This window comes from Rattus rattus, chromosome X (assembly GCF_011064425.1).
Source record: "Rattus rattus isolate New Zealand chromosome X, Rrattus_CSIRO_v1, whole genome shotgun sequence".
Lineage (NCBI taxonomy): Eukaryota > Metazoa > Chordata > Mammalia > Rodentia > Muridae > Rattus > Rattus rattus.
The window spans coordinates 11,080,226-11,094,113 of NC_046172.1; the positions used below are offsets into that span (position 1 = coordinate 11,080,226).

Genomic DNA, 13,888 nt, shown 5'->3' on the forward strand with positions numbered 1-13,888 from the left:
AAAAAAAAGATGGATGAAGCAAAAAGAACTGCAGGCTGACAGGAACCGGATGTAGATCTCTCCTGAGAGACACAGCCAGAATACAGCAAATACATAGGCGAATGCCAGCAGTATACCACTGAACTGAGAACGGGACCCTCTTTGAAGGAATCCGAGAAAGGACTGAAAGAGGTGAAGGGGCTTGAGACCCCATATGTAGAACAATGCCAACTAACCAAAGCTTCCAGGAACTAAGCCACTACCCAAAGACTGACCCTGGGCTCCAATTGCATAGGTAGCAATGAATAGCCTAGTATGGGCACCAATGGAATGGGAAGCCCTTGGTCCTTCCAAGGCTGTACCCCCAGTGAACGGGATTCTTGGGAAGAGAGTGGCAATTGGGGGGAAGTATTGGAAGTGGAACACCCATATAGAATGGTAGGGGGAGGAGAAAGTGTGATGTTGGAATGGAAACCGGGAAAGGGAATAACATTTGAAATATAAATAAGAAATACCCAATGTAATAAAGATGGAAAAAATAAAGCTTTATTTCCTAAAAGAAAAATACTCAATAAAATTCTCACAGAACTAATCCAAGAACACATCAGAACTATCATTCACCACAACAAGTAGGCTTCATCCCAGGGATGCAAGTTTGGTTCAATATATGAAAATTCATAAGTGTAATACACCATATAAACAAACTCAAAGAAAAATATTGTATGGTAATCTCTTTAGATGCAGAAAAATCATTTGACAAAATACAACACCCCTTCATGTTAAAAGTTTTAGAGATCAGGAATTCAAGGCCCTGCCTAAGCATAATAAAAGCAATTTAATGCAAACCAAAAGCCAGTATCAAATAAAATGGAGAGATACTTGAAGCAATCTCATAAAAATCTGACAGAAGACAAGGATGCCCACTCTTCCTATATCTATTCAAGATAATAGTCTAAGTGCTACCTAAGACAATAAGACAACAAAAACAATCAAGGGGATACAAATTGGCAAAGAAGAATTAATGGTATCACTATTTGCAGATGATATGATAGTATACATAAGTGACCCCAAAAATTCTATCAGAGAACTTCTCCAACTGATAAACAGTTTCAGCAATGTGGCCGGATATAAATTAACTCAAATAAATCAGTAGTCTCCCTTTAAACAAATGATAAACAAGCTGAAAAAGAAACTAGGGAAAGAATCACCTTCACAATTGACAGATAATATAAAATATCTTAGGGGTAACTAATCAAATAAGTGAAAGATCTTTATAATAAGAACTTTGAGTCTCTCAAGAAAGAAATAGAAAATCTCTGAAAAGGAAGAGAGCTCATATGCTCGTGGATTGGCAGAATTAACATAGTAAAATGGCCATTCTACAAAAGGCAATCTACAGATTCAATGCAATCCCCATTGGAATCCCAACACAATTCTTCAAAGTCGTGGAAAGAGCAATTCTCCCCAGGAATCACCATCCCTGACCTCAAGCTCTCTTACAGAGCACTAGTGATTAAAAAACCGCATGGTATTGAGACAGGTGGATCAATGGAATAGAAATGAAGTCCCAGAAATAAAACCATATACTTATGCCTACTTGATCTCTGACAGAGAAGCCAAAAATATACAATGGAAAAAATAAAGCATTTTCAATAAATGGTGCTGGTCTGACTGGATGTCTGTATATAGAAAAATGAAAATAGACCCATATATGTCTCCATGTAGAAAGCTCAAGTCTAAGTTGATCAAAAACCTCAACATAAAACCAGATAAACCCAAACTAATAGAAGAGAATGTGGGGAAGAACCTCAAACATATGGGCACAGGGGACATTTTCCTGAACAGTACACCAGTGCCTTATGCTCTAAGATCAAGAGTTGACAAGTGGGACTTTATAAAATAGCAAAGCTTCTGTAAGGCAAATGACACTGTCAGTAGGAAAGAATGGCAACCAACAGATTGGGCAAAGATCTTTATACATCCTACATCCGAGGGCTAATATCCAATATATACAAGAACTCAAGAACTCAAGAAGTTAGACTACAGAGAATCAAATAACCCTATTAAAAATGGGGTACAGAGTAGTGGTCAATGCCAAGAGGGTCGTGATGGGGAACTGGGGGGCTAGGGCAGTACCTTAGGCCCAATCGAGTCGCCCCTGCTGTCTTTCCGAAGCAGGCACAGATTCTGTTCGCAGCCTTCAGCATGGCAGAACCTAAGTCATTGGTGCCTGATACGGGTGCTGTATTTACATTTGGAAAAACTAAATTTGCTGAAAACATTCCTAGCAAATTCTGGTTTAAAAATGACGTACCTATCATGTTCATCATGTGGAGATGAACATACTGCTATTGTTACAGGAAATAATAAATTGTACATGTTTGGCAGTAGCAACTGGGGCCAGTTAGGATTAGGATCAAAATCAACTATCAGCAAGCCAACATGTATCAAAGCTCTTAAGCCTGAAAAGGTGAAACTTGCTGCATGTGGAAGGAACCATACCTTAGTTTCAACAGATACTGGTGGTGTATATGCAGCTGGTGGAAATAATGAAGGCCAATTGGGGCTTGGTGACACTGATAACAGAGATACCTTTCATCAAATTGGCTTCTTTACACCTAGTGATATCATTAAACAGCTCTCTGCCGGTGCTAATACATCAGCCGCTCTAACTGAGGATGGAAAACTTTTTATGTGGGGTGACAATTCTGAAGGGCAGATTGGTTTGAAAAATAAAAGTAATGTATGTATCCCTCACGAAGTGACTGTCGGTAAGCCAATTTCATGGATCTCTTGTGGATATTACCATTCAACTTTTGTAACAACGGATGGGGAGCTGTACACATTTGGAGAACCTGAGAATGGGAAGTTGGGCCTTCCCAACCAGCTGCTGATCAATCACAGATCTCCCCAGCATGTGCTGGGGATTCCTGACAAGGTGATTCAAGTGTGGTGGAGGGCACACTGTGGTTCTCACAGAGAAAGTTGTGTATGCCTTTGGGCTGGGACAGTTTGGACAACAGGGCCTTGGCACTTTTCTTCTTGAAACTTCAGAACCCAAAATCATTGATCGTATTAAGGATCAGAAAATAAGTCATATTTCCTGTGGAGAAAACCATACAGCTTTGATGACAAATATAGGCCTTATGTATACTTTTGGAGACGGATGGCATGGAAAATTAGGGCTTGGAATGGAGAACTTTACCAATCAGTTCTTCCCTACTTTGTGCTCTAATTTTTTGAAATTTACAGTTCAATTGATTGCCTGTGGTGGATGTCACATGCTAGTTTTTGCCACTCCACAACTTGGTACAATAGACGAAACTGAATTTGAAGAAGTGTATGAGCCTTATATGAGTACAGGTTCTTTGTTCATCAATGATCTCTCCCCAGGAAGTTCTCTGAATAGATCTTTATCAGCGCATCTGAGACGAAGAGAGCGGGAGAGACCCTCATGCTCTGCTTCAATGGTGGGAACACTTCCTCCATTAGAGGGGACTTCTGCCTCCACTTCAGCTTCTTATTTTTCCCCCAGTTCAATCCCCTTCCATTTGTCTGTGAATAACTACCCAGAGAAAAGCACCTCTGACTCCGTGGAGCCACTGAACTCAGAGTATTTTGAAGATAAAATGAACAAAGAGACAGAGACAGAAAATTCTTCAGCAGTGGATTCAGAAAACTTTGGTGAAACCATTGATATCTTAAATATGACACATATGATGACCACGAGTTCCAATGAGAAGTCATTAGATTTTTCACCAATTCAAAAACAGCCTATTCCTCAGCTTTCAGAAAGTGTGAAACCAGAAGCGGAAGGCATGGATGAGCAAATTAGTGTCCCAAATGAAGAAGACACTGTAGAAGAAGAAGGGAAGAAAGAAAAGGAGACTGAGACTATAGAAGAAGGAAGTCTACCTGAGGATGCCCTTCCTGAAACAGAAGGCTCCGAAACTGTCGTTCCTGCTGATGAGAAGCCAGCTGAAATTGTTAAAGAGGAAGACAGTGCCAGACTTCTGCAACGGAACCTTCGTGAGTACAATGAAAATCCAAAAGGTATAAGCATATTTGACTTCAAAATGACATTTTCAATTTACTTTAACTATGTATATGGCTGTGTGTCAAATGAGTTCAGAAGAGAACTCTGTAAATGCCCTTGCCCAGAGTTTCACATGGCTTGTAAGTTGTCTGCAGTGGATGGAGAGAACTCAATTTGAGCCCCGAGCAGTATCCACTCTTAAGTGCTGCTCCATCCCTCCAGCCCCGCAACCTGCTGAAGAATCAGAAGTTTATCATCAGCTACATATATATGATGTGCAAAAATGCCGTCCCAATATTATATTTGTTTCCTCTATTCTGTAAAACCTTGAGTAAGGAGACCTCTGAGCTAGTTCTGTGAGGCGGAGTAGAGAAGAAATGGTACATACCATTCTTGTGTGGCCAGGGCATTTGAGTGAACATGTGGAAGAACTTGCCGTTTTTCTTAAATAGCTACAATGTACAGAGAATGGCAGGAGTAAGTCTTAAGGTGATAAGGGTGAGATTCTTACAATGCTTATTTTCATACGACCCTTTAAATAGAAGCTTCTGTCCATGTTCACTGTTACCTTCTCTGCTTCTTCAGATGCAGTCTACACTCATTAGCCATGGCTGCCTATGTGTCAGTGTTGGAGGATTTAGAACTAAATCTATCTCTTCTTCCTCTTACTCAACCAGTAGCATCTTGGGCCTTTGCTCAAATCCCAACTTAATCCTTGTCAAATACTAGGGTCTTCTTTGCACAAACTAATATGACTGAGCTGTCCTGGAGCCTAGTTAGTTCCTCTAGGACCTGCACTTGTGTCTCTAATGTTACTGCAGGCACTGAAAAATGATCTAAAGCTTGTTAGTGTAGTAGCAGGTGCCATACAATACAGGACACTGGGAGTGTACTTGGTTTAAGATGCAAACCAGCTGTGCTTGTGCTGTAAGGCTCATCCATTATGTCTACATCATCAGCCTAGATATGCTTTCTACTGTGTTTTCATTAGGAAAAACTGTTCATGGGCTTAGGATGTAGCCCAGTGGTAGAACACTTGCCTAACATAGTCACGACTCTGGGCTTGGTCCCTAATACCTCAGAAATAAATCAACTATTCATGGGACTGGATATCTGACTGATAAGAACTAAACAGAGGAAGAAATAGTTCCCTCCATTATTTTGTCCTTATAACGTCCACAAAAAGAATAGTAAGTTTTAGATTATTTTTAGTAACATACTAAATTATTATCACCTATAAGGATTCTTAGAATGTAGCCATAGTATCAAAAAGAAACTAAATATAGACTTCAAAGGTTGACCATATCAAACCAAAAACTATAATGCTTCATCCATTTTCTCTTAATGATTATTATCCAGCTATATAATGAATGCATGGATTAGCTTGAAACTTAAAAGTAGCGTGTTAATTTGAATGCAAGGAATAAAAATAAAACAAGATTAATAGAGTACATGATGTAGGAGTCAGGAAAATAGCTTAATCATTAAAGCCCTGTCATGTAATCATGAAGATATGAATTTGTATTCCCAAGCTGGGTGTGGTGACATACTCCAGTGTTCCTAGTGCTGGGGAGGCAGATGCTAGAGGATCTTTCAAGTTCTCTGGCCAAATAGCATTGCCCAGTCAGTGAACCTCAGGTTCAATGGGAAATCCTGTCTCAAAAGCTAAGGTGGAGATGATAAAGGAAACCATCAATCATTGTTCTCTGGCCTAGACACAGACACACACAGACACACACACACACACACACACAGGAGAGAGGAGGGAGAGGGGAGGGAGAGGGGAGGAGAGGGAGAGGGAGGGAGGGAGAGGGAGAGGGAGAGGGAGAGGAGAGAGAGAGAGAGAGAGAAACAGGTTGGGGGAGATGGGAGGGGAGAGAAAGAGTTCTCTTAAAATTGTATTTCCATGTGTCTTCTCCGGCATTTCCTGCTGACCATAATAGGAAATTTCGGATAGTCATAATCTAAATAGTTTTGCATTGGTTAAGTTATCCAGGCAACTTACCATAACTGAATCCATTTTTCAGGAATTGTGTGGTATGACATTATTTACTTGTCCAGTAGTGAGCTCTTTCTATATTATTCTACAACTTAGAGTTGATAATTTCCCTGAAAATGTGAAGAATTTCTTTTTCTTTAGTTAGAATAATATTTTTACATGTATCCATTTGTAGGACACATGTATGACCGAGTAAAGAGCAGCTCTTCAGAAATTCTGGGAGGTAATGAACCAACAAGTAAAGACATAAAAAAGGCTAAAAAAGTAAGTGAAGTGAATTGTTCGTTTTGGTATTGAGACCAAAATATTGAATTCACATTCTACTTTTCCTATGCTAGTCCCTTATAGGAGTTTTATAACCCCAAAGTATGTAAAAGGTTTACAGTGGTGGCTCATGTTTTTTTTTTTTTTTTGGTTCTTTTTTTTCGGAGCTGGGGACCGAACCCAGGGCCTTGCGCTTCCCTAGGCAAGCGCTCTACCACTGAGCTAAATCCCAACCCCCGACTCATGTTTTTAATAAGCTAGCTTTCTGCTGTTAGAATTTGCCTGCTAGAGAAATTTAGCCCCCTCTTTTTAACATGGACTTTAAATAGGTACATTGAAAGCATACTCAACAGCTGCATTTTGACTTCAAATGTTTTATGGGCATTCCTAATGCCTGGGACTGACCATTGCTATTATATTTTCTCAAATAATCACAGAATCTTACAATAATGCTCTGCCTTGATATCCTTTCTTTTCCATTCTACAAATGACTGTACCCAATGTTTTGATTTTCTTAATGTCGTGAACCATGTTGTTACTTGGTTTTGATATCACATGCTCTGCTCATATTACTTCTTACCAATCAGAAGTCTTATTCTCGCCAAAGAAATCCTTTAGAAGTTTTTTTTTTCATAGGTGTCTGTTGGTGGTTCATACCTTGCATTTCAGTTGGCCTGAATACACTTTTCTATTTAATCATAGTTTTTCAGTGATAAATAGTATAACTACTTGGCTAGTATTGCTTCTGTTCCAGCTGTTGCTGTTAAGAATATTGCTTTAGGAATTGACTAAAGGTTGACCTCGGTAGATCAGTTGCCTAGTGTGCTTGAGACCCTGGGTTCCCTCCCCTGCACTGTAAAACAAATATTGCTTTCACAGAATTCTTGAGAGCTTTCTATATAACCTTTCATTTTAACTTACTTGAAACATATGACCCTTGAATCTCAGAAGTCACTTAATTTATATTTTTAAAATTTGTTATATATTATGTATTTGAACATTGTACCCCTGCTTCAGATTATGACACAAATATTTTCTTTCTGTTGTTCATAAATTTAATATCAGTTTATTATTTACTATGTCTCTTCATACATTGGGCAATTTCAAGGTTTTTATTGATTTTATATTATCTCTTTTGCTGAAACTGTTCTGCTTTTTTGAATTTTAATTTCAATGTTTTTTGCATTTAAAAAGACTTATTTTTATTTTCTATGTATAATGTTTTGCCTGTATCACATGCCTGCAATGCCCATGGAGGCTAGAAGAGGGCACAGAGCCCCTGGAACTGGAGCCAACAAATGGGTGCTGGGAGCTGAACCTAGGTCCTCTGAGGGAGCAGCAAATGTTCTGAACTGCTGACCCATCTCTCCAGTCCCATTTCTCTTAAAGATTATTTTTGTTTTATGTGTTTTGCCTGCATGCATGTGGTGTGTTTACCACTTGTGGATAGGTGCCAGAACATGGCACCATGAGCCCTGGAACTGGAGTTATAGACTCTTTGCTGTCATATTGGTGCTAAGAACCAAACTTGGTCCTCTGCAAGAGCAATAAATGCTCACTATGCCATCTCCAGCCTTTTTCTCCCTTGCATTTTAGGTGAACTTATATTTTATTATTTTAAAATTGGTGTAATGATTTCTGCTTTAAAGAACTTAAGAATACCCATTCTCTATCTTTTTACTTAGCAATTATAATGTAAACATCTTCCAGAAGCAAACATGTATGTTTTGCTCTGGCTCAGTTACTAATAATAGTGCTTTTTTTCTGTCTATGTTTTAATTTGGATTGATTTATGTTCTTTTTTTTTTCGGAGCTGGGGACCGAACCCAGGGCCTTGTGCTCTCCAGGCAAGTGCTCTACCACTGAGCTAAATCCCCAACCCCGATTGATTTATGTTCAACCAGGACATTTGCACATAAATCCCCTTAAGCCTAGGTAAGCATTAGTCTACCCATGGAAAATAGTTTGCTAGTCTCTCTATTAGATCTGAAATGGCTTCAGGTCATTGTCTCTTTTAAGGATTGCCTATCCACACTGGTCATATGAACTTCAAACTTACCTCAATAACATGTTTCTTCTTTATCCAAAAAAAACAAATGGTACATGGTATTTATTTGTCTCCTGATGTTTATATGTATTTATGATGTTTACTACTTACAGAGAGTAAACAGTTCTTTGAGGAGCTCCACATTATTTAAGGGTTGACCTAGTCCAGTTCCCTATAGTTTGTGAACTCAGATTTCTTAAAGCCCCAGGGTTTAGATTACCAGGTATACATATGCAGTTTCAGTGATCATTCCCTAAGTGTGTTTCTTCCCATTTTAGGGCCCACAGGGACTGTCTTTACACTCTTGAGAAATGACCTGTGTATTAGAAAGTTACACTTCTTCAACTTAATAGGGGCTGCTGTTTTGTAGTGGAGCAGTTTTAAGATGTGTACCCTCCAGTACAGCAAGTCAAGTGATGCTTTTATTTAATCCATAGACTTTTTTACTAGAAGTCATTACAGGTTATGTTTTACTCTGGTCGCCTCCATCTTATGGTTAATGATGAGTTGTTATTGTTGTCATTGTTGTCATCATCATCTCCATTTTGATTTCTGAAACAGCTACATCCTCATGAATTTTTCATTTCCTGTGTTTTTCCTGGTTCCGATATGTCATCAGAAGCATTTCTTGTATGATAGCTCCTTGAAGGATACTAATTTCTCCCTGGATAAGTCATCAAAGGTCCTAAGTGAGATGAGACATTTTTTCTAAGATGATGATCTTACCCACTATCTCCTTCTGCACATGGTCCTGTTGACCATACACCTCTTAGTAAGTTTTCCTTCTCTAACTTCCAAGCTGCTTTCTTTTTCCAAATTTGTCCTTACAAACCTCAGTCCTCGGGGATGCCTTGCCACATCTGCCTGACTCTCAAGTATTGCTCCTCATAAGTTGTTCTTTGGCTCTCTTCGGTGTCTGCCGGGGATCTGGCTACCTCCATCTGTTATCTATATCCTGCATGTCCCAGTGCTGGCCTCTCAGCGCAGTCCCTCCATCCCCACTGCTGACTCAGACCCACAAGCCTCACGTGCTCTTCATTTGCCAACAGTAGTTTTTTCAGAACTTCTGATCGCAGGAATGTGAGGTATGCCCTCCTTTTCTAGAGTGTCACAACAGAAATGATCTATAGTTGAGGTACACTAGTGGTATCAGAGAAAGTCCCCACAAATAACCTAGTCCTCTTAACATTTAAATGAGTGATTTCCCAGTTTTCATTTGTTTCTTTTACAAGACAAAAAAGTGAAACCTTAGTGATCACCTGTGATCAACCATGATGATGAAGGTATTGTTAGGGTTGAAAGCGAGTCTTACTTTAGTTATTATGACTGCATTATTTTACAAGGGATGAAAATCTGTTGGGATGCTAAGGACACATTGTTGTACATATGTGTACACTAAAATGTGATTTAATCTATGCTCATGCCTGTTAAAAAATGATATCCCTGCATAGTTTCTGAATATTTTCCTTACTGAAATGAAATCTTTTTGTTTGTGTGTTTTTGCTAGATTTCCTTCTTTAATCGGATGTCATTGACAGGTCAGAAACTGATGCAGAGTGCTAATGATCCACTCCCAGAGATAAAGCCAATAGGAGACCAAATAGCCTTACAAAGTGATAAGAAAGATGCCAACCAGAACCACATGGGTCAGAATATTCAGGATACTGCAACACCAAATATGGAGGGAAAGTCCAAATCCTGTACAATTCTATAAATGTATGTTTATGTTTCCATGGTCACCGAGCACATTTATTCTTCATACTTGAAAAATGTTGTAACTTCTGAAGGAAATTCCCCGATAACACTGTTTAAAAAGATATTAATTAGTATGTTTGGCTTGGTTTGGACAATATGAACAGATTTAATATTTATTTATGTTAATATTTTTATCAAGCAGTTTCCAAAGTACATGTACCTCCAACTCTCCTTGAAGTGTTCTGGCCTTAACTGCTCAGTGTTGCATAAAACAATATATTTTTATATTTGGAAACCAAATGAAGCTATTTCATAGTTTTGCCAACATAGTTATTGTACTTTGTAATTTCCTAAGACAATGTTCATAATATTACAACACTGGAACAGTTTTGGATATATTTACAACATTTTAAAACAGGCAACATTGTAATGAACTTATTTTAATAAATTATATCTGGTTGGTTTTGCTGTAAAAAAAATGGGGTACAGAGTGAAACAGAGAGTTCCCAACTGAGGAATAGCTAATGGCTGAGGAGCACCTAAAGAAATGTTCACCATCCCTTGTCATCCGAGAAATGCAAATCAAAACAACTCCAAGATTCCAACTTGTACTAGTCAAAATGGCTAAGGTCAAAACTTCAGGTGACAACACGTGTTGGTGAAGGCTGTGGGGAAAGAGAAATATTCCTCCATTGCTAGTGGGATTGCAAACTGGTATAACCACTCTGGAAATCAATTGGGAGGTTCTTCAGAAAATTGAAAATAGACCTACCTAAAGACGCAGAAATACTACTCTTGGGAATATACCCCAAAGATGCCTCCCTATGCCACAGTGGCACATGTTCCACTATGTTCCTCATGGCTTTATTTGTGGAACCTGAAGCTGGAAGCCACCCAGATGTCCCACGACTGAAGAATGGATACAGAAAATGTGGTTTATTTACATAATGGAATACTACTCAGCTATTAAAAATGAGGACATTCTGAGTTTTGCAGGCAAAAGGATGGAGCTAGAAAATATCATGCTGAATGAAGTAACTCACACCCAAAAGTTATGTTCTCATGAATAAGGGGATATTAGCCCAAATATAGTACAGAATATCCAGGATACAGTCCACAGAACTCAAAATGGACAAGCTGAAGGGCTCAAGTGAGGACACCTCAGATCCAATTGGGAGGGAGAAGAAAGCAACCACAATAGGAGAGGGAGGGAAGTACAGGGGAGGAAAAGAGGATAGGGGTGGGGGGAGAGGGGAACATGATCTGGTATTGGGTGGAGGGAAAGTACTGATGCCTTGAGGGCCAGCAGAAAGAAATGAAACAGGCAACCTCAGGAGGAAGGAGATTGGGAGGATGCTCTAGAAAGTACCAGAAACCTGGGAAGTGAGAGACTCTCAGGACTCCAAGGGGCGACTCTAGAAAAAAAGGTCTTACAGTGGGGAGAGGGAACTTATTGAATCAACGTCCAGCAGAAAGATGGGGCATCAAGTGAGTGATGGGGTTGCTATCCCACAGCCAAAGCTCTGACGCATATTTTTTCCTGTCTGAAAGAAATGCAGGAATGGAAAAGGAGAAGAGCCTGAGGAAAAGTAGGTCCAGCAACAGGCCTAAAGTAGAATCCAGCTCAAGGGGAGGCCCCAAGACCTGACTCCATAACTGAAGCTGTGGGGTGCTCACAGAAAGGGACCTACCATAATTTGCCCTCCAAAAGACTCAACAAGAAGCTGAGAGAGTCAGATGCAGATACATATACCCCACCAATGAATAGAAGCTGCCGACCCCTCTGGTTGAATTAGGGGAAAACTGGAGGAAGCTAAGGAGAATGGCAACCCTGTAGGAGGACCAGCAGTCTCAATTAACCTGGACCTCCGAAATCTCTGACACTGGATCACCAACCAGGCAACATACACCAGCTGAGATGAGGCCTCCAACATATATACAACAGAGGACTCCTGGGTCTGGGTTCAGTCAGAGAAGATGCACCTAACCCTCAAAGGACTGGAGGCCCCAGGAGGTTTAGCGTTCTGGTGGGGTGGGGACATCCTTGTAGAGACAGGGGAAGGGAGTGAGGGGGAGGGGGTATAGGATGTAGAACTCTCAGCAGGTGGACCAGGAGGGAAATAAAATCTGAAGTATAAAAATTAATTAATTAATTAAATGTAATAACAAAAGCTATGATGGAATTTCCATTTGCCCTATGGAATGGTATACTTTCCAAGTTTTATTTTCTTCATTTTAAAAATAAAACTCAAACTAGGTCAACACTGATTTGCTTTTGTACATATTCTGGATGGAAAGAAAAGTGAGCTCCAGTTTTAGTCTGCAACAATATATAAAACTCTCATCAGATTTTTGGCATTTTTCATCTGCTAACATATTTTTGTCTCAAAATATGGCCAAGTCCACAGTTGACCAAGCCCACCATGCTACCCTAACCCCGTGTGGCATACAGGCAGGTAAATTGCTGTCCCTTTGGCAATCCACCTAAGAGTGAGTTTCAGCACTCCCTACTGCTCTGTCTAATGTTCAGAATCTTTACCAGCTTACAAAGAAACAAAAACAAAATCCAACAGCACACACAGAAAACCTAAGTTCCCACTAATAGAATTGGACAGAATACTTGCCAATGCTTTCCATTGACCACTAAAGGAACACTTGAAGGACAGCTGCACAGCCCTTCCCAGCTTCTAGTTAATAATATGTGCACAACAAGGCCTTGGTTATATATAGTGCCATTACTAGAAAAGATGGGATTGTAAAATGAGTCCCTACAAACATTCACCACATATCACCAATTTCTGAGGCCATAATTATGTGCTCCAAAGCTTCCTTCAGTGTGGAGACATAGAGATGCAGCTCCCAGGAAAGATCAAGTAAGGACTGGTGACAGGTGCAAGTAGGGGGCTTAAATGCTACCCTTTAGAAGAAAATGTTTCTCTCATTTGACCTTAAACTACGTTCTGTTATGCCTTGTTTCTGTGGAAGTGGCTCCCATGCACTCTTGGTTATGACAAGTATATTTTGATAATAGGAAGAGGGGTGATTTGTTATATAAATTTTTTTATTAACTAGAGTAATTCTTATTTACATTTCAAGTGTTATTCCCTTTCCCGGTTTCCGGGCAAACATCCCACTAATCCCTCCCCCTCCCCTTCTTAGTGGGTGTTCCCCTCCCCATCCTTCCCACATTGCCACCCTCCCCCAACAATCACGTTCACTGGGGTTCAGTCTTAAAGACAAGGGCTTCCCTTCCACTGGTGATCTTACTAGGATATTCATTTACTACCTATGAGGTCTGAGTACAGGGTCAGTCCATGTATAGTTTTTAGGTAGTGGCTTAGTCCCTGGAAGCTCTGGTTGCTTGGCATTGTTGTTCATAAGGGGTCTCCAGCCCCTTCAAGTTCTTCCAGTTCTTTCTCTGATTCCTTCAATGGGGGTCGTATTCTCAGTTCAGTGGCTTGCTGCTGGCATTCGCCTCTGTATTTGCTGTATTCTGGCTGTGTCTCTCAGGAGAGATCTACATCCGGCTCCTGTCGGCCTGCACTTCTTTGCTTCATCCACCTTGTCTAATTGGGTGGCTGTATATGTATGGGCCACATGTGGGGCAGGCTCTGAATGGGTGTTCCTTCTGTGTCTGTTTTAATCTTTGCCTCTCTATTCCCTGCCAAGGGTATTCTTGTTCCCTTTTAAAGAAGGAGTGAAGCATTCACATTTTGATCATCCATCTTGAGTTTCATGTGTTCTACGCATCTAGGGTAATTCAAACATTTGGGCTAATAGCCAATTATCAATAAGTGCATACCATGTGTGTTTTTTCTGTGATTGGGTTACCTCACTCAGGATGATATTTTCCAGTTCAACCATTTGT

At 40.0% G+C, this 13,888-nt stretch overlaps 1 protein-coding gene across 1 annotated transcript in view; it reads left to right on the forward strand.

Annotated features, from left to right (window-relative positions):
* Positions 1 to 13,888, forward strand: part of Rpgr (retinitis pigmentosa GTPase regulator) — an 86,889-nt gene that overhangs the window by 31,691 nt on the left and 41,310 nt on the right. Inside the window, 2 exon segments of the mRNA XM_032889628.1 lie at positions 2,340 to 2,925; positions 2,927 to 3,751. Of these exon segments, the coding sequence (XP_032745519.1) occupies positions 2,340 to 2,925; positions 2,927 to 3,751 (1,411 nt within the window).